This window comes from Hippopotamus amphibius, chromosome 12 (genome assembly GCF_030028045.1).
Source record: "Hippopotamus amphibius kiboko isolate mHipAmp2 chromosome 12, mHipAmp2.hap2, whole genome shotgun sequence".
NCBI lineage: Eukaryota > Metazoa > Chordata > Mammalia > Artiodactyla > Hippopotamidae > Hippopotamus > Hippopotamus amphibius.
This window is the reverse complement of record NC_080197.1, coordinates 87,195,699-87,216,701: the sequence shown is the minus strand read 5'-3', so window position 1 is coordinate 87,216,701 and position 21,003 is coordinate 87,195,699. Positions and strand designations below refer to the sequence as shown.

Genomic DNA, 21,003 nt, shown 5'->3' with positions numbered 1-21,003 from the left:
GGAGAGAGGGAGCTGTGAGCAGACTGGAAGGAAGAGACAGAGGCAACCATGGGTGCAGGGGCCCTGGGCTGGGAGTGAGCCTGCCGTCCTCAGGGGCAGCAAGGATGCCCGCGTGGCTGCAGCAGAATGGGTGATGGGGAGTGAGGGCCTGCAGGCAGTGGGGAGCGATTGCTGGAGGCCAAGCGGAGGAATGATCCGACCTCGTTCACGTCTAACAGGATCACTCTAGCGGCTGCGGGGTTGGACACAGACTGTTGGGGCAGCACCCATGGGAGGCCATTTCAAGAATCCAGGTGGGAGGTGATGGCAACATGGACCATGGAGTAGCCGTGATGGTGGAGAGAAGTGGTTAGATTCTAGATAAAAGGCAGGGCCAACCAGATTTGTGACTGGGCCAGTCGTGGGGTGTGGGGAGAGCGAGATACTGAGGTGCCATCAAGGCATCTGGCCTGAGTGACTGAAAGGATGGAGCTGCCACCTACAGAGACGAGGAAGGCTGTGGGGGGAGGAGGGGTTCAGGGGAAGAACAGGAGCTCAATTCTGTGCACATTAAGTTTGAGGTGCCTATTAGATTTCCAAATGGGGATACAGAGTAAGCAACTGGAAATTCTAGGGTGGGATTCCAGGCTAGTGATGTGAAAGTTAGCGTCATCATCATTCAAGATGGTATTCAAAGTCTTGAGACAGTCTGAGATCCCCTAGTCAGTGAGTGCAGAAGGTCCACGGCCCTAGAGCCCTCCAGTGTGACCCGCGAGGCAGGAAGGAAACCGAGAGAGCTGGTGCCTGGATACCAAGTGAAGAAGATGCTTCTGTGGGGAGGGAATGAACAATTGTATCAAATGCTGCTGAGAGGCGAGCAAGGTAAGGACGGAGAAATGACCGCTGGATTCAGTCACAGGGAGGCCACTGGGGACCTCGGTGAGAGCATTTTTAAGAGCGTTAAGAGAGAACAGGAGAAGGACTGGGTGGAGAGAGGGAGAAGGGAGGAAGGGAGGAGAGGAATGAGAGAGTATAGATTCCCTTACAAGGAGCTTTGCTCTAAATGGGGGGAGGAGTCAGAGGGAGATGTGGGTTAAGAGTATTTTGTGTGTTGCTGTTTTTTCAGCTGGGAGATATTAAAGCCTGTTTCTATACTGATGGAAATAATCCAGTAGAGAGGCCAACACTGATGGTGTGAGAGAGGGAGGGGGAACATTGCCAGAGAGATTGCCCCAGCCTCTCCCCACTTCATGCCAATAGAAGTTGTCCTCTTCGCGGGGTACGATGGGGATTCTGGAAATGGCACCAGGCTGGGCACAGGACACCTGGGTCCTGTCCTAAACCTGCCCCTTACTGGGAGTGAGACTCTAGGCCAGGTCCTTAACACCTGGGACTTCAGATGTGGAAAGCAGGACTTGTAACTGCAGCACCATTTCCCTCCCTGGGTTGTGATGGAGATCCAATGAGGTAATAGGTGTGAAAGTGCTTTGTAAAATGTAAAGGGTGGAACAGATGGTTGGGATTATTTTTATTATTCTAATAACGTGAGGGATTACTAAACAAATTTAAAGGATTACTGTTCATCCAACCCTACTTGTACAAGCACAGCCTCCCTGCATAGCTGACACACATGCAGTGTCCTCATCAGCAGGAAGCCAAGTAAACTCCCTGACCCTCCATCAGCGCTTGCCCTCCTCCCGCTCTGCCCTGCACGGACCCCTCTTCTTCCACTTCTCCCTGGCAAACACTGTCCACTGAGGCCTCCTCCATCTCACTCCCCTCAGTGACCCTCCCTCTTCCTTTCCTCCTAGCCCAACTCCCCGCACCCACCCCATCCTTTTCATCGAAATTTGTCTTTAGCAAGTACTGTCTGCAGGAAAGCGTGCTGGTCCAGGAGCCAAGAGAAGTTAGTGTTGTAGGATAATCAACCGTCCTAGTTTGCCCAACCTTGGAGCTCCTAGGGGCTCCCCTAAGAAGTGAGACTTTCCGAGCTACAACTGGGAAAGTTCTGGGTAAACTGGGATATGTTAGTCACCCTAGTCTTGACCAAGGCTACACTTAGTTGATTTACCATTATCTTGCAGAGAAACCTTAGACAAATCACTTAACTTCTTTGGGGTGAAGTTTTCTCATCTACAAAATGAGAAGCTTGAAGTTACCCTAGACCCCTTTTCAGTCCTGTCCAGCCCTCAACTCCTGAGCCTGGAGGTCATTTACGCCACAGATATTTACTGAGCGGCACCGTGTGCCGGGCACGGTGCTCTCCCCGCTGACTGTGGGATGCTGGGCACACAGCGCACACCTCACACCTTGTAGGTGCTCAATAAAGACCTGTGGAAACGAACGAATGAATCCGACCCCACCTCCATCCTTGGCTTGATCCTCACCCACCCTCCCACCAAAGCCGCTCATAGTTCTGAGCCCCAGCCCCCCCATCTCTGCTCCCCAACTCTGTCACCCATACGCCTCTGGAACCTGTGACGGAGCCCAGGGCTCTGAGTTCAACCCTGAGCAGAGCTGAAAACACCCATGAGGGAGAGGAGAGTCTGGTCGCTGCACCTGCTGGCAGTGAATGTTTATCTCGGATGCCAAGCCCCTCTCCCCCAAGACGTCACCAACGCACACTTGTCCCCCTGGGTGGGTCCTGGAGCACCATCACATTCAGGTGCCGGGAGCCCACTGAGCGAAGGGCCTGGGTTGGGCTGCTCCAGGCAGACGTCTGCCCCTGGTCACCTTCCGTCTCCTGGGCACCTGCCTCCTGCCGTCCCACTCCCTTCCCCACCTAGGCTCAGAGCCCGAGGGGGGCTCCGGGGCCAGACTGTAGAGAGTCCCAGTCTGGCCCTCCACTTCCTAGGATGCTGTATGTTGTATGCAAGTCATTCAAGGTCTCTGAGCTTCAGGCTTCTAATCTTAATTTGAGAACAACAGAATGTATTTTATAGAGTTATGACGTGGGGAGCTTGCTGTGGGAGAAGTTGTCAATAAATATCAGCTCTCATTGTTGTCATAACCCTAATCATTGTCATTAACACGCTCAGTTTGGTGCAGACAGCCAAGGACAAGCTCAGTCTAAATGCATCTGTCCCAAGGTGCTTGGAATCTCCCCTGCACCAAGAAGCCTTCCCAGATTACCCCCAGGAGAGCAAGGACTAACTTAGTCCATGTGGCTGGGACACCCTCACTCTTCCTCCCCCCTCCAAGCAGCACTGAACCTCCCCAGGAGCCAGGGCTACCTCTTCCCAGTTCTGTCTAAAGCATCAGTCCTGGTTTTACAACCTTCCTTGCCCCTCTGCCCAGGTCAGCTGGTCTGTCTTGGAGACCTGAGCAGCACTAAGCCCCTCCCTGCCCACTGGTGCTTCACAAGGGTTCAGAGACGAGGACGATGAGGAAGACAGGGATGGTGGGAGGCTGAGAAGGAAGGGCCCCCAGGGGGCCACACTCACCAATGTAAACACGCCTGCTCCCAGCACGGCATACACTGCGTGGAGCCAGGGCACCTGCAGGGCAGACCAAAAAGTGGGCTCAGGAATAGTGAGAGGGGCAGTGGGGCAGAGGGGCAGGGAGAAGGGATCAATCCTGAGAATGCAGGATGTGGGACAGACCTCCCCCGTGCGGGCCCTCTCTCATCCCCCACAAACCCAGCCCCAGGCTGAGAGGTCCTTAATCCTCCGTGTGCTGGGCAGAGGGGTGGGGGAGCCCCAGGACAACAGTGACCATGGAGGGGCTGGCCGGGCAGCTCCCAACTGGCCAGCACTTCCCTCCACACACAGCCCCAGGCTCAGGCTGGCCCAGGGTGGCTCATCCTCCCGGAGCCCTGTCATCCTCGCAGCCTGGCTCTGGCCCGAGGCTGCGCCCTCCTCCCAGTGTGCACTCATCCCTGTGCTGTCTGTCCTTCTGTAGGGCGCTCCCTGGCTCTGCCTGTGGGGGTGAGGGGCTCAGGGACGAGGGGACAAAGACTTAAACCCCGGGGGTGGGAGGGGGCATCCTGTGTCCCCGCCAGCTGTGCCTGGTGGCATTGCCTGCGGAGGCTGGAACAGCCCCCCTTCCCAACCTCTGTTCCTGCCAGGTCTCAGGGGTACCCAGCTATGTGTGGAAACCTTGCAAGAGGTGCCAAACCAGCCATGCCCTCTGTAGGGCTTTCCCCCAGAAGATTCCTGGAAACACCGGCTTCCCGTCAGCCTGACCCGGGTCAATAAATGGTTCTTTGAAGCTCTGGGGCCCCTTCCTGTACCCCCCATCCTAGATACACAGAGGGCCCCCAGGCCAGCTCCGGCTCCTCCCTGCGTCAACAGGATCCTTGGAAGAGCCAAGGAAATGCCAGAACCAATCCTGCCGTCTTGGACTGGGAGCCAATATCCCGGGGCTGGACAGGACGGGGTGGGGGAGGGGGAGTGAGAAATGCTGCTCTTAGCTTGGCAGAAAAGGGGCAGTGGGGACCCTGCCCCCACACCAGAGGCAGCTAAGGGGAGCCTGGGGGCAGGTATAAACCCTGAGCCCTCAGCAGGGGTCCAACATCTGCTCTTTTGGGTTCCCAGGGTTCAAACCCCTCCTGTGATGTCCTCAGCCTGTCCCTTCTCTACCTGCAGCAGCCTGAGGGCTTGGAATAGGTCACGGAGCCCTGAGCAGTCCTAGCTGGATTTCCCGGGCAGGCCAGACAGTTTTTTTTTGTTTGTTTTTGTTTTTAATTGGCTGCATTGGGTCTTCGTTGCTGTGCGGGGGCTTTCTGCAGTTTCTGGAGAGCAGGGGCTACCCTGCATTGCCGTGTGCTTATTGTGGTGGCTTCTTTTGTTGCGCGGCATGGGCTCTAGGCACATGGGCTTCAGTAGTTGCAGCGCAGCATGTGGGATCTTCCCGGACCAGGGCTCAAACCCGTGTTCCGTGCATTGGCAGGCGGATTCCCAACCATTGCGCCACCAGGAAAGTCCCCGGACATGTCTTAAAGAGCTGAGATTCGGCTGTCCCCATGGACACCCTCTTGAGGCGGAGGTATGCTCTGAGCCCCCGCCACAGACACCCGTATCGGGGGGGATATGTTCAGAGCCCCACTGTCCAATTTCCCACCTGCCCGGCCGGCCAGATCCTGCCTCTCTGAACTTGACGGATCTCCCGAGAGTCCCAGGAGGTCCCTCCTCAAGGCCCCTCCGGGCCCGGTGGCCCCACGGAGCTCCAGAGCCCCCTCGCCTGCCGGGTCTCAATGCTCTGAACCCTCCCCCTCGGCCTCACCTCCACCTCAGTGGGGAGGATGGGAAAGGTGAAGCCGGATGTGGCTCGTGGCGCGGGCAGGTGCCCAGACCTGCCAAGAAAAGCCTCGTTTCGTTGTTTGCTTTCACTGCCAGCAAGCCCAGGGCAGGTGCCAGGAGGGGCAGGACAGGATGGCGGGCCGTGGGCCCTGGGCCCTGGGCCTTGCCTGGAGGGCGTGGGAGAAAGCAGCGCCCTCAGGCCCATAGTGCCTCCCCCTCCCCCGCCGCGGGGCCCGCTGGGAGACCCGGGCACTCACGTATTGGAAGGGCAGGAGGACGGCCAGGAGGAGTCCACTGAAGAAGAGCGTCATGAGCAGCACGAAGAGCACGCCCTGGCAGGACGTGAAGTCCACCTGCAGGGGCGGGACGGGCGTCGGCCGCCGGGCCCCGCGGGCCTGCTCAGAGGCGCCCGGCGTTCCCGGGGGGCCCCGGCCGGGCCGTGTGCTGGCCGGGAGGCCGAGGCCTCTGCGGCAGCCCGCCCGCCTGCGCTCACCCCCGGAACCCGGCGCTCCCCCGCCTGCCACCTCAGGTGGCCTCCCCAGACGCTCCGCCTCCCTGCCCCGGTCCCCAGCTGAGGAATCCAAGCCTGGAGCCCCCATGCCCCTGCCCGCCCCTGCCCACAGGCCCCAGGGCTGACCTTGGTCTGGAAGCTAAAGACGGTGACTGAGAGGCAGACGAGGGCCGTGATGCTCAGGCACAGAAGCACGGATGTGGTGTTGTAGTAGCTGCAGGACCAGCACGCCGGGGGGGGGGGGGGGAGGGGGGTCAGCTTCGGGGCAGGGCTTCTGGTCTCCCCCCAGCCTCGGCCCCCCTCCAAGGCCCACCCCCTTCTGCCAGGACCTGATCCCATGACCTCTGGCCCCCACCCTCTCCCCTTTCCCATGCTCCTCCCCCTCTCCGCCTCCCCATCCTTTCTACTGGGACTCACCCTCCCCCACATGCTTAGACTCAAAATCTCATTAGAAGGATCTTGAGGAGGTGGGAGTGGGGGTGAGGAGGGGTTTGTGCGGGTGCCTGAAGGTGGCTTACAGGGAACTGTGTGATCATGAACCTGGGGACTTCTCAGCTGCAGCTTGAGAGGTGTCACCTCGCTCTCCTCCATCTCCCACCCCCACCCACCAGCCCAGCCAGGTCCTGGAGGCAGAGTACAAGGAGGAGCGGGCTCTAAGCCAACATTTCCTGCCTGCCTGAACCCCTCCCATCCCAACGCTCCCAGGAGGGGTGGTGTCTGGGGCAGCTCCCCTCAGGCAGTGCCAGTCCCCTTCCGCCTGTCCCCTTTACCTGGACAACATCCCAGTGAGGTAGGCCATGGACAGGGTCTGAAAGGAGAAACAGGGTGAGGGAGGGCCGGGGGCCCAGACACCTCCAAGGGCCAGCCCGGGTCCCCACCCTTTGTGCGCACCCCCTCAACTCTACGTCTGCTTTGCTTACACACACAGTTACCTCCAAGACTTTGCCTGGTGAAGGGGATCCCACCAGGCCTTTTGCCGGCTGTCCCTTTCTTTTTTTGCAGCCCTGCTCTTCCCCTTTCTAAGACCCCCACCCCCCCTCGCTCCTGTTATCCATAGCCCTAGGAGTCCCCACACAAACCTCTTAAAAACAAAATCACAATGGAAAGAGGGAGTGGACAGAGGGAGGAGAGAAAGCCCACTTGGAAAGAGAGGGTGGGATGTCTCTGCAGAAGAAGTGGGGTGAAAATACCCCGCCTCCCCCCCACCCCCCGACCTCACATTGGCTGTCCCCAACTCCTGGCCCCCGAGAAACTCACACTTTATCCCTCCTCCCTCCATCCCCACTCAGCATCTGCCCCCCAGACACTCCCACATCACTTACGAAGATGGTCAGGAGGATCAGGTTCCAGGGGAAATGCCTCCTGTAAGGCAAGCCACCAGCTCAGAGGAGGTGGGAGTGGGGGGAGGGTGGGGGGGGCGGGGCCTGTAGCCTAGGCTGGGTCACGCTGCATGGAGGGGTCTTTGACAAACGCACCCCCACTCCTTGGAGCCTCTTCCTTCAGCCACATCCCCTTGTGCCCCCATCTGTCCATTCACCCTCCCCCTACCTCTGAGGTGCCAAGTAAAGGAGGGAGGGGCAGGCCTGCTTGATGGAGCCCAGAGAGGGATGGGGCCCTCTTAGGGGTGGCACAGCCCTGGTGGCAGGCAGGGCTGAGGCCACGACATTCCAGATCCTGCTCATGTTCCCACAAGTTCCTCCTCAAGCTATCATCATACCTGGGTCCAGAACAGCAAGCCAGCGTCAGGTAGGTTGCAAAGAAGACAGCGCTGTGAGAGACAGATGGACGGGAGAGTCAGCGGGTCCTCCCCGAAGCCCCTCCACCCAGTCCCCCGAGCATCCCACTCTCTGCCACCCCTGCCCACAGGGCACCAGTCAGGGTGCCACGGGGCAGGGGCAGGGGTTGGTTAAGCCCACAATCATCCTAGAACCTTGCAGTGGGCAGGCTGATGGTCCAATTCCAAAAAAGAGGGAGGGGAATAAGATGAGCCTGCTTCTAGAAATACTGAATCTTGGCTGCCATGGGATAGCTAACTACCCAATCCAACGTGGTTCCCCCCAGAAAATATCTTTTCACTGACATATATTTTTAAAAGCTCACACACAGTGTTCTCCATGGGCTACATGCTTTGTGAGTATCAGGTAAGATAATTCTCATATCTTCTCTATGAAGCATGTTCTTCAATTTATAACTGAGGCACAGTGAGGCCAGGTGACTTGTCCAAGGTCATGCAGCTACCACATGGCAGTCACAGGGTTAGAACACAGGTATTCAGCTCCAGAATCCTAGCTTATCACCACCACCCCACACTGCCTCCTTCAGGCCTTTCCTGGCCCTGTCGATACCTCTAATGATCTTGTCTGTCCTGCCAGCACCTGGCACAGCGAGAAGTACCTGTGGCATGAATTTCTGGATCAAGTGGCCGTATCCATCGGGAGACTGGCAGGAAGCTCAGGTGGAGCCCAGAGACAGGGACTGAGGATTAAGGATTTTCTGGAGAGCGGTGGAGGTGGAGGCCAGTTCAGGAGATGGGAGATGAGGGCTGAGGGTGGGACATGCTCACGTCTACCTAGATTGGTGCCAACACCAGTGCATGGTCTCCAGCTCCCAGTGTGCCCTCAACGTGGCACCTGTCACCCTTCCCCATCCCCCTCCTCGGTTCTCGCACCCATCCCCCACAGCAGCGATGCCAGCCATCCTCCTCCATCTGCAGACCTCCCAGGCTGCCTCGCGCTCCTGCCCGGTCTGGCCTGATGGGTCCCAGAAAGATTCGCGATGAGGTGGGGCTCCACTGGCTCCCTGCCTGCCGCCTGCAAACGTCAGGTCATGTATCTGTGTGCCCTTCCTCCTGCTCCTCCTCCCATCTCAGGTGAATCCCCCAAGCCTCTGGGTCCCACCCCCTCAACTGCCCTGCCATTGACTGCTACCTCGTCTCCCTCACAGACCTCCTCAGCTGTTCTCCGTCTTTAAGCAACATCTTTCCCGGCTCCAGCTACTGCCACTTTGTCCACCCTCACAGCCAAGCTTCTTGGAAAAGGTGTCTCCACTCACGGCATCTTCTCTATCTCACAATTACTCCTCAACTCAACAAACCAGCCCTGGCCCCGCTTAACGAGAGCTGGATTTGCCACAATCACTATGACCTTGTTGAGCCCAACTGACGCTTGTCCATCCTTACCCTACCTGGCCTCTCACATCTGATCTCTCCCGTTGTTTCCCTGGTTCCACAATGACACAGCCTTGGGTCCCCTCCTACCTCCCTGGTCACTGCTTCTCAACCTCCTTCAGCGCAGGGTCTCTCCCATCAGACTGTCTCCCTTCACGCTCCCCTTGGGTGGACTTTTTCGTAGGACTCCCTTTATCAGGCAGATGCTCGTGACTCACACGCCCATGTTTCTGATCTAGAATTTCTTTCTCAACCTCAGACCTGATTAACCAACTGCCTACCAGGCAGACGTGGCTGTTCAGAAATGTGCCAAATGCATCAACGTAGAGCCAAACGTGCCCTCTTCCCTGCTCCTTCTCCTGCATCCCCTATTGCAGAGGATGTCATGCAGCCTCCGAGTCACCCAACCAGCGACCTCGGTCACCCTTGACTCTCACCCTGCCGCACCCAACTAGTCACCTGGACCTGTTGATCCTCTACCCAGGCAACTCTCAAATCTGTCCCCTTCTCTCCATTCCCACAACCACCCTTTTAGGTTGGGCCACCTCTGTCTAGCTGGTCCTTCTGCCTCCAGCCCTGCCTTCCATTCCCCAAGCTATAGGCAGATCCCGTCATGTGACTCTTCTGTTTAAAATTCCAAAGACCTGGCAATGTCCTGTGTGATCCACCCCCGCCTACCTCTGCAGCCCATCCCGCGCCACACTCCGCCCCTCCATTTTACCCTCTCATTGCCCTCTGCACCCTCCCAGTGTGCCCTGCACGCTTTGCCCCTGCTGGAAAGGACCAACTGGCGAGGATGCCCGGGGTTGGAAGGGCTTCCTCTGTGCACCACGGACATAACTCAGCTGAAGCCTGCACCCCACACCCCACGGGCCTGCTCATCGGATCCCCACCCAGGTGTAGCATCCGGAACAACCCATCGTCTAACCTGGGGCCTGGCATAGGTTAAGCGACCTTTAAATATTTCTGGATGAAATATGAAAGCACAGGGAATGTAGGAGTTGAGACAAGCCTATTGAATTTGGTGAACGGGAGCCCTCCATCTTCACCCTTTCCTATCCTTCGGTGGTTCTCAAATGATGCGTCACTGCTGTCAAAGTGATGGAGGGGTTCTCAGCGCCAGGGCCAGGGCTGCAGCCCATCCTGCCCCACGAGGGACTGTGGAGTCATCCTGCCCCAGCGGTTAAGAAACACCCCAGCATTTGTTCTCTTTTGGTCTCCCCTGAGTCACCGGTCAGTCACTTCAACAATAACAATAATAATAATACTCTTGTCTATGTGTATCCTAGGGGTGGGCCCTGTCTCCCTGGCCAGACTGGAAACGTCCTGAGGGCAGGGCCCAGCCTCCTTTTCTCGCTGGTCCAGAGCTCCTCAACCCTCAAGACGAGTGGTCAGGAGGAAGGCCAGAGGGGCAGATGACCTGGAGTGTATGGGGCAGTTTGGGACCCTGACCCTCACATTTCACATCCCAACTCTGCCACCACTATTGTGTGACCTTAAACAAGCTACTTAACTGCAGAGCCCCAGCTTCCTGCTTTGTAAAACAGGAACCCTGGTACCAACTCACTGGGCTGTAGCACGGACTGAAGGAGAGCATGCCGTCCAGCCTTGAGCACAGGGCCTGGCCCAGGGTAGGGACTTGAAGATGGGAGTTGTTATTATTTTAACTAGAACCTGGCTAACTGGCAGCTTCCTGCAAAGGCTCAGACCCACCTCCCCCAAGTCTGGTCTCACACTTTTCCTCCTCTGCCTGGTCCCCCACCTCCACCCCACAGCTCTTACTCCTCCCCACCGTAGGGAGGCCCGCAGCTCCTGTTGCCGCGGCTCAGAGGGAGCAATCAGACAATAAGGCAAGAGCCCACTGAGGGAGACGACTGGGGCCTGGAGAAAGCGGGGGCTGGGGGGGGGGGTGCACTGGAAGGCTGCCATCCCAGGGAGCGGGGACTGAGTCACGAAAGAAGTGAAAGACAGACGTGCCCGTCAGAGCCGGGGCCCCAGGGCCTGAGCTGGAGCCACGGTCTGCTTCCAGAATGTCAAGACCGAGGCACGAGGCTCAGGTGAAGGCCAGCGTCCAAACCCAGTATCCTCCCCCAACGTACGCTGCTCCAAGACCAGGCCCCGGCTGTGCGCGAAGCAGCGGAGCACGGAGGCGACGTGTATGAGCGTCGCAATCAGAAAGACAGGCTTCGATCCTGGCTCTGCTGCTTAGGAAGCAACGTCTTCTCTCTGAGCCTCGATTTTCTCATGTATAAAATGGGGATAATAATAGCATCTGCCTGGTAGGGGTGTTGTTAAAGATCAAAGGAAGATGACCTGCAAATCCCACGGCACAGGGCCTCATACACCGAAAAAGACCTGTTTTACTCTTATTGCTAGTAAGGGCTTGGTGGTTGGAGGAAGTGAGACCCACCAGGTGTCGGACCTGCTACGTCTCAGACCCAGAGGCAGACTCAGGACTGGAGTGTGAGATGGGGAGGGGGCACGGTGGGGCAGAGCAACGGGCTGGCTTTCTAGAGGAAAGGGCGGCATCTTGGTGGTGAATTCCCAAGCACCTTTAAGGCTCTGTGACGCTCCGTGGAAAGCACGGGCTCTGTGCCCGCTTCCGACTTCTCTTGACCCCCACCTACCCCTGAGCCGGAGACAGCATCTCTGTTTTCTGCCTGGAGGTGCGGAGGAGGAAGGATGCTAAGTCTCCCCATTCAGAGGGCAGAGTCTCACACCCACCCTCAGCACAGTGGACTCTGCTCTCACTTCCTGAGCCTCCTTATTCTTAGACTGTGCCCCTGCCACCATCTGCTCAGGCACAGATCCTGAAGACCCTCACACAGAAGGCCTGACGAGAGGCCTGGGGCTCCACTCCTGAGGTCTCAGGGTGCAGAGGCTGCCAGGCGGTGCTGACGTGCCGGGAGCCATGCCAACCTGCCACGGAGGCTGGCCGGGGCGGAAGTCCCTGGGGCCTCATTAGCTTTACCCGACAGTGCCTGCAGTTCCCCAAGATGCCTGCCTCCCTGCCTGGTCTGCAGACAGGTCCTCCGTCCTGTGCCCTAAGAAAGGCTCTGGGTGTGACTGTCTCCTCCCCGGGACCCCCAGCTTGGCGGGGGCCCTCCTCCACTCCTCCGCTTCTCTGAGGAGCCCCAGGGGCCGGGATGTCTCCTTCCTGTCAGCCTTTGGCTGGCTCGTGGTAACTCGAGGCCCACTCTGGGACTGTCCTGGGCTTGGGTGGTCCAGAAGGCTTGGGGCTAAGCCTACATTCCCACCAGATCCCCAACCAGGAACAGGCCTGGGACAGCTCTTGTGTGCAAGCTCCTTGGGTGGACGTTCAGAGCCTCCACCCAGGAAGGCCCCACTGTTCTCCGGGATGTCCCGGATTCCTGCCCACGGAACCTTCCAGGGCTCCGCCAGCCTGGTCCATCATCTACCAAACGTACCACGTGCGCTCCCACTCCCATGCTTTTGCTTAAGTCACTCCAGTCCCCAGTCTTCTTGGCGCACCTTTGAGGTGCACCCCTCACGTGGACGGAGGGCTCCCCCTCCTCTGAACGCTGCTCTTTCACAGGCTGCCTTGTGCCGTCCCTTCCTTCCCCTGCAGAGGCCTCCTCCCCGACAGCCCCAGTTCCAGCCTGGGCTCACAGTGGGTGCTGAAGGAGACTTTGGCGACAGTAGTTCTGCTTTGAACAGGGTGGTCCGGCCTGGAATTATCCAGAATGACTCCTTCATTGCCCACATCGGAGGATCAGAAAAACCTTCTCTCAAGTTACCTGCCATGTTCCTCAAAGAGTTTAGGAAAAGCAGGCACCAACTGCTCGAGGGAAGAGGGTCTTGCCAAGCGGAAGGATTAAGAGGACAAGCCTCAACTTGAATCTTGGGTTTGAATCCCAGCCTCACCACTGCCTACCTGTGTGACCTTGGGCAAGTTACTCAACCTCTCTGAGACTTAGTTTTCTGAGGAGAGAATGCAACACTGTACATCAAGCGCACAGAACAATGCCCAGCCCTTATTAGGCACTTTATAAGTGGTAGCTATTATGATTAATAATTAATAAGCATTAATAACAGCTGCACTAATAAGAGTAACATTATTATGAGTGTGGGACAAGGTGGCCCAGCCCCACTTCTCCTCCGGGCCAAGGTCTGGATCTCTCCAGCCATGATCCCAGCTCCACCCTTCCCTCCTTGTGCCGGCACCAGAACGGACACCCAGGCCCTCCTCTCCCCCTGAGCTCTAAACGCCCCAGAAGGACCCTTCTGGCCATACTCTTGTGCGGACAGTTCCTCTGGGATGGGGAGAGGCTATGGGTGAGATTCTGTCAGGGGGGATTTCCCACCCTGTGCTGCTGAGGGTGCTCTGGGAAGGGGCCTGGGTGTACTCACTAGGATGCCCAGTACCAGCCTGGGTTGGCCTGGACATAGTCCTTAACGGGGTCACTGCAGAGAAGTGAAGGAAAGAGAATCAGAATTTATCCTCCGTCTCCATTTCTGGCTCAATATCTGCACCTGCTCCCCCCCGCTCCACCCCGCGCTTCCCAGGTCACAGGACTTGAGAGGAAGAAACCGCACCCCTGGTAGGGGAGGGAGCCCCAGCCACCGTCTCAGGCTGAGACTCGGATGTGCCTGGACGTGTGGCTGGTGCGTCTGAGAGGAACGATCGCTTCACAGACACCTGCAGGCCTAGAAAGCACAGGGGCCACCTGCCCCTGGTCGGAGGACCCCTCCCTGGGCGCTGCTGAGGGTTCTTCCCAGCACGAGGGGGCTGCTGCCCTGCACCAATAGCTCCAGGCAAACACTCCCAGGACAGTCTGATCCCGGACGCCCCTGCCAACCCAAGACCTGGCCCCACCACCCCTGGAACGTGCTGGTCCGCATGGCCAACTCACCAGAAGGTAAAGAGAGCCACGACACCCAGGGTCACCAGCAGCTGGATCAGCAGAATGGTATAGACCTGGGGGTGCGAGGGGGGTCCACTCAGCTTGGGAGGCCCTTCTGGAGGCCAAGGAGGGGTCCGGCCCCCAGGGAGGCTCAGGGAGACCCCAACTTCCTGGCGACGCGATCAACCCTGCAGACCCACATCCTGTGCCCTCCACCCTTCTTCTTAGGGGTCATTGGAATGAATCCAGGACAAGGCGAAAGGACAGCAAAGACGCTCCAGAGCCCACACCCACGTGATCTGGAGAGAGGAGACTTCACGTTCAGGCACAAGAAGGGGCAGCGCCTGCTCCCACTTTCCAGCAGGTGCCATCAGCTGGGATCACAAGGATGGGGAGAGGGATGGCCTCAGGGCAGAGGGCTGGGCCAGGCACGTCTCCAGAGGCTCCCCCCACCCAGCCTCCCAGTCTGGGAGACTTGGAGGGAGGCAGTTACCTTTCTGATGAAGACTCTGCGAACGTTCTGGTCATCCCAGCTGAAGGTGGTGAAGAGCTCATGGTCTCCAGTGGGGAAACCGCTCTCATAGCTGGAGCTGCTGCCTGGATGGGCAGGGGGAAGGCCATGAGTGCTCTCACACATATAAACACCACCCTCAGTGGCTCAGAGCTGCCTTGTTTTCAGGCTGGCTCTCTGAACCAGGGAAAGCCCTTCTCTCCAGCTCCATTCTCAAACCTCCCGCCCCACCCCATCCCATCCTACCCAGATCCCAGATCTCTCCCAGGTTGCCTCTCACCTTGCCCGTTCTGGGTCTGAGAATGAACTGTCATCTTCCCTCCCTCCCCCCCTAAGCTGGGGCTCCCTGGGGGCCGAGCTCTGCCACACAAAGGTGGCCCTTCCCTCTTGTGCCCCCATCCCCTTCCTGGACATTCTGGTTCCCCTGTGGTGGAGAATCAGAGAGGGACAGCCACACCCCCAGGGCTACCTGGCACATCCCAGAACCAAAGGTCCTACCCCGGCTTGCCCTGAGGCCCCTGGGGTGGGAACTGGGGACTCGTTGGAGGGGTGGACCTGCTGGTACTCCAGCTGGGAACCAGGGATTGGGGGAGGCTGGGAGATAAAGCCAGGACAAGGGCAAGAAGTGGGGTGTGGGTGAAGTTTGGGGGCTTAGTCCCAGAACTCAGGCTCTCAGAAGAGCATGGACTCCACAGCAAACATGGGGATCCCTCCTAAAGACTGACTAGCTGTGTGACCTTAAGCAAGTCACCCGCCTTCTCTGAGTCTCTTCTATGCTATGAGCTGGTGATACCCACCTCACGGGGATGAAACAAGATAAAAGTGAAAGCTCTGTGCCTGACGATCACCACACCACCCTCTCTCTTTCGTTTCTTGTCTGGGTCATTCCCGAGGCCTCAAATGTGTCCACTCTATTCTCCTCCACTGTCCCTGCCAGTTCTCCCTGACCTTCCCCTCCATAGCAATAGCTTCTGTCTTGGTCTTTCAAAGCTGACCTCGGCACTGCCCTGTTTCAAGTTCTTTGATGGCTCCCCACTGATTTTTACTCAAGTTCAAGTTCCTTAACAAAGCCTCCTCAGCCTCCCACGAGGCCTCCAGCCCCACTGCACACTACTCCCTTCTACTTCTCTCCAGCCTGACTCTACATTATTTTCAGCAAGGAGCTCTCTTGCCTCTGGGCCTCTGCACATTCTTTCTTTCAGCCTTGGACTTTCATTTTCCCACCTCTTCACCAAGCTAACACATGCCATTCTTCAGGTCTCCATATGGACACCCCTTCCTCCAGGAAGTCTTCTCTGACTGTCAGGCAGGTTAGCTGAACTGCCGAGGCCTCCATCACGGCCTTTCACTGTGTGGTAGTCGTCCATTTACTTGTCTACACTGTCAGCTCTGTGAGGGCAGGTCTTTCAAATCAACGCATCCCCAGAAATTAGCCCAGTGCCAGACACAGTGCCTGGTGCATGCTTAGTAAATGTTTGTCACGTCCTGACTGAAACAAGCTGCCTACCTCTGCCCTGACAGTTCCTTGGAAAACATCCCTTACGGCAGCCAGTCCTGGCAACCAGGATACGAGAAATGAGGAAGAGGGAGGCAGAGGGACCCATTGCCAACCTGGGGCTTGGAGACCCTAAACCTCTTATCCTTCACTCCTTCGTGTTCTGTCCACATCCCCCTCAAAGCCCAAATGGCCAGGCCACAGAGGGGGAGGAAAGGAGAGAAGAAGCAGTCCTGTGTGTATCAGCGGCAGTAGGAAGGGCTTCCACGAGCAACAGACCTTCAGAGGCCCTCCAGTAGGTCACCGTGGGGTGGCTCTGCTTGGGTCTGGGCCGAGGGGCTTTGTGCTGGGAAGTGTGGACCATGGTAGACGCTCCTTGTGAGTAGAGACTGTGTCTGAGGCATTGTCCCCGGGATCCCTTCTAGAATTCTGCTGAAGGCGGGGGAGGGTTGGTAAGGTGGGGGAAGGGCCCTCCCTCTGCTGAGGGAGGCTGAAGGGGCTGAGGAAGACTTCCTCAGAGCTTGTGGGAGCTGTACGTTCGCAGACCCGAGGCAAAGCTCCCACGGGATGCTCAAGGGGCCCCCACCAGCCGCGATTCTTAGTCTGCAAGGAGCTGGCGCCAGCCTGGGTGGGTCTGCCTAGGAATTGTGCCAGGCCGCGAGGGACACCGAGGCTGGCATTCACACACCTTCCCCACATCATGCTCTCCGGCCCCCGATGAAGGCCTGGGGGAGGGAAGAGCGACAAGGAGCATGATGGGTGAAGTGGATCCTCAGGCCCCCGCCTTCAACAACCCTGGGGCCTCCAGGGGGACAAGCTTCAGACCAGCCAACGTGTAAGCACACTGCAGCCCCACTCACAGGGAGCCAGCCCCAGCCGAGGCCACCGTCAGCTGTAGCCTCAGACTGCTCCTTCCTGCGTCCACTCTGACCTCTCGCACTCCCTCTCTGCATCCCGTGCTTCTAGACTAGCCCTTGGTTTCTCTCCCCCATCTGTCCCCTCTTTTTGCCCTAGCTTGGTGACTTCAAAAAGCCCCTCTTCCCCATCCAAGAGAACTATGACTGCAGAAACTGTATCTCTCCTTCTCGGAGTTCTGCTTGACCTACCCTCAGAATAGTCCTCCAATCCCAAACCTTTGACATCAGAGCCTCATACAACAACCACACAGTGCATCTATTTCTCGGCAACTTCCTCCTACACAGGTTTTCCATCTGGGCCCACCACTCCCCCTGATGTTTCCGCCTCCAGGAGATGAGAACTTACTAGGGTCCACATAGGCCCAACTGGGGTGGAGAGGCACAGCCGAGGGGGCTGGGGGGAAGCCTCCTGCCTTCAGCCCCTCCCCAGAGGTGGCCTCCTCGTAGGAAGGCGGGGCTGAGGGCACTGCTGGAGCCTCCTTCTTCTCACCATTCGCCTGCTGCTGCCCCTCTGTCCCGGGGGCCTTGTTAGCCACAGAGACCTGTGGAGTAGAGGCAGAGAGAGACAGTCACCAGGGAAAGGGCACCTTCCAAGGCCTCTTCACCAGCCCCTCAATTTCTGGAACTTCCATGGGTACTTTCTCACCTGTACATGGAATGGCAGGGCTGCAGACAAGAATCTCCCTACTTTATGTGGGGTATATATACGATGCAATATTACTCAGCTTTAAAAAAGAAGGAATTCCTGTCATTTGCAACAACATGGAGGACATTACGCTAAGTGACATAAGCCAGACACAGAAAGAAAAAAAACCGCAGGATCTCACTTATATGTGGAATCTAAAATTGTCCAACTCATAGAAGCGCAGAGTAGAATGGTGGTTGCCAGGGTCTGGGGGGTGGGGGGAGTGGGGAGATACTGATCAAAGGGCACAAAGTTTCAGTTATGCACGATGAAAAAGTTCTGGAGATCTAATTACAGCCTGGTGACTATAGTTAACAATACTGTACTGTGTACTTGAAATTTGCTGAGAGGGTAGATCATAAGTGTTCTTGCCACACACGCACACAAAAGGTAACTATGTGAAGTGATGGATGTGTTAACTAGCTTGATTGTGGTGATCATTTTACAAGTTATATGTGTATCAAAATATCATACACCTTAGAAATATACAATTTCTATTTGTCAATTATACCCCAAAAAATCTGGAAAAAAAAAGAATCTCCCTGTTTTACAGATGGGAGAACTGAGCCCTAGGAGGGTCAGGGCTGGCCAGGGGCACATACCGGAGCTGGGATAAGAACTGAGGAAGAAGAAAATTCTTAGGCGAGCCCATCATTGGTGGTCGCTGTCCCCAGGGCAGTGACTGGCTCTGTATGTTTCCATCTTTTCCCTGGGGCCCAGGGAAGGGCCTGGCACAGAGTAGTAGGCCATTAAAAATATTACTAAATGAAAGGTTCTCTTATTGAATCTCCCTTCTATCCTGTGAGGTGCATTTTGATCCCTGTTTTTAAATGAGGGAACCGAGGATTAGAGAGGAAGAATGACTCAGAGTCACTTGTGACCCACTGGGCTGCAGAGCCCAGGCACCGTCCACTGGGACTGGCCTCCTTCTGCTGGGCTGGACATAACCAAGGAGGGTGGGGATGGGAGAGGAGGGAAACAGAAAGGGGAGAGGAGAGGGAAAAAAGAGGAAGAGAAGGACTTCCCTCACGGTCCAGTGGTTAAGACTCCACGCTTCTACTGCAGGGGGCACAGGTTCGATCCCTGGTCAGGGAACTAAGATCCCACATACAGTGTGCAGTGCAGACAGAAAAAAAAGAGGAAGAGGAATGGGAGCTGCAGGGGAGTGGAGGGGCAAGAGGCCCCCGGCTAAGAGTCCATTTTGGCCTCACGCTATTGGAACCTCAGCCTCTCCCTCAAACCAGAACAGAATCAGACCATCACTGATTCTGTTCAGCCCCTCGAGGTGTTCAGCACCTTGTTCAGCCCCCTCCTTCATCTTTTTTTTTGTTTGTTTGTTTTTTGTTTTTTGGCACACGGGCTTAGTTGCTCCGAGGCATGTGGGATCTTCCTGGAGCAGGGATTGAACCCGTGTCCCCCGCATTGGCAGGCGGATTCTCAACCACTGCGCCACCTAAGAAGCCCCCCTTCCTTCATCTTACAGGAAACTGAGGTTCAGTAGGAAATGTCCCATGGCAGGTTGAAAATTCAAGTCTACTTGCACTCAGATATGTCTGTGGCCTCACAATGTGCAAGTTTAGCTTTAGTGAGAGGATATGGGCTGTGAGGGCCCGAATGATGCCGCCAGGGAAGGGAAGATTGGGGAGGCAGGGGTGGTATGAAAACTGAAACAGCACCAAAAGGACTGAACCTCAGAAAACAAACGGGATTTAGGTCTGGTTCCAAAAAGAACGTGTTAAACCTGCAGGGCCACTGAGGAGGCTGCAAAGTTCCTTCTTTGCAGGGCGCGTCTAGCTGAGGCAGCCCAGAGATGGACCGGAAGGTCTTTGCTTCCATCCAGCCCTGAGGACCACTGAAACTGGAGGGGTCTTTTCCATCATCAGAAAGCCTGGGAGCAAGCTGGGGGTGAGGGGCAGAGGAAGCAGGGGCGATACATTCACCTCAGGACAGGAAGCAGCGTCAGCAAAGTGACTGGTGGAGGTGGGGGTGGGACATGGAGCGAGAGAATCTGCAGAAGGGGGAGCTCTTCGTTTGCACCATGGTGAACCCCCCCGCCCCTGGGTCCTTAGAGAAGGGCTTCAGAACCCGGGCCTGTGGGAATGGGACCCTGGATCTTCCCTCCTACTCCCCAACCCCCTTCATCAGGCAGATCGAGAAGGGTCATGCCCAGGAAAACCCATTTCGGCCCTCCGGAACCAAGGTCCTCTGAGCCCAGACCCAGGGCTTGTGCCTGGGAAAAGGATTCTCACCTCTGACTTTAGCCCTGTCCAAATTGGTCCTCCTCACCAACAACCACCCTGCTGACCAGACCCCAGAGCCTCTTAGGCCCTGCCCCCCACCCCTCAACATCCAGCATTCTCAAGTGAAGTCTGCCCAAATGGCAGGAGGTGGTATCACCCAATGACATCATTTTGAGGCCTGATGAGCTTAAAAACAGGGAAAGGAGGGTCTGAGAGCCCAGGAAAGATGCCATTGGCTCTATGGCTCATCTCAGAGAAAAGAGGGGGAGTAGAGGGAAGGCCCTTCTTCTGTTTTCTCTGCCCAATCCTTAGCACCCCCAAGCAGAGGGCCAGAGGACCCTCCTCCTTTGCCCCAAGCCCTGGTGGTTGTATAATTCCACAGGCTGTTGATGTTACATAACCCTACTAGGCCAGCCAAGTCTCTGGCCCAGCCCCTCCCCTACATTTCAGGCCTAAAACAGGAACAAAAAGAGAAGACGTTTTTTACGGTCCCATTCAGTCCTATGGCCAAAACCAAAACAAAAATTAGAACATCCTGAAGCAGGGTTGCCATAGTAACCCCCCAACCACAGGGTCTGTATCCAGATATGGAATAATGACAAGGAGTTGGGTGGAGGGTTCTGTGGAGGGTGAGAAAGATGAGTATGTAATATGGTTGGGGTTGGGGTTGGAGGGGTGGGGGGATGCCCTATAGGGACTGCCCCTCAGGGCTCATCCTGGGCACTCACGCACATGCATGCACACCAGACACCTAAGCTGACACTTTAAGGGGACCTGGGCGGCTGTGAAGGGTCCTGTGATGCCAAAGCACGGGGTGGAATGTAGATGGGAGAAGCGGTAAGCCTGGTGGGCAGGAAGAGGCCACAACCTATTTCTTGAAACGGGCCTTTTGGGCCTCTGACTTCAGCAAGGACCACGCAGGACCTTCGCACAAGAGCCAAGGGAGGATGCTTACAGTGGTCCAGAGAGCTTGCTTAGGATGACAGGGAGATGGGGGAACCAGAGGATGGAGGATGATGCAGATGGGGGAGATGCCGGTACCTTTCCCTGTGTCATGGTGCCGTCTCTCGGGGAAGGGGGTCCCTGAGGCAGGGGCGGCCGCTTGGGTCACCGCAGCCTGCCTGCGTCTCTTCCTTCCTCCGCGTGGGTTCTAGCAACATCCACTGCAGCCGGGCCAGGCGGACCGGAGCGTACCATCCAGGCGCGGGGAGGGGGGCGGGGGAGGGGCGGAGGGGACCGGGGAGGGCCAGGAGGCTGCGGCGGAGGCCTCTGCGGATTTGCAAGCGGAGGAGGAGGAGGCGGTGCACCGCCCCCTCCTCCCGCCTCCTTCCACCCTGGTACCCTCACCCCCCGGGGACCAGAGAGCTCTGCGCTGGGGAAGTGCCCAAGTGGAT

The 21,003-nt window shown here is 57.1% G+C and overlaps 1 protein-coding gene across 1 annotated transcript in view; it reads right to left on the bottom strand.

The window, feature by feature from the left end:
* Positions 1-20,763, bottom strand: part of FAIM2 (Fas apoptotic inhibitory molecule 2) — a 29,536-nt gene extending 8,773 nt beyond the window's left edge. The window contains exons 1-11 of the mRNA XM_057702791.1: positions 20,651-20,763; positions 17,031-17,226; positions 14,255-14,358; positions 13,771-13,835; positions 13,268-13,321; positions 7,448-7,498; positions 7,053-7,092; positions 6,501-6,538; positions 5,857-5,944; positions 5,477-5,572; positions 3,423-3,476 (exon numbers count right to left, since the gene is read on the bottom strand). Of these exons, the coding sequence (XP_057558774.1) occupies positions 3,423-3,476; positions 5,477-5,572; positions 5,857-5,944; positions 6,501-6,538; positions 7,053-7,092; positions 7,448-7,498; positions 13,268-13,321; positions 13,771-13,835; positions 14,255-14,358; positions 17,031-17,226; positions 20,651-20,665 (801 nt within the window). The 5' untranslated portion in view covers positions 20,666-20,763. The remainder of the gene's footprint in view (positions 1-3,422; positions 3,477-5,476; positions 5,573-5,856; positions 5,945-6,500; positions 6,539-7,052; positions 7,093-7,447; positions 7,499-13,267; positions 13,322-13,770; positions 13,836-14,254; positions 14,359-17,030; positions 17,227-20,650) is intronic.
* Positions 20,764-21,003: the final 240 nt, after the last annotated feature.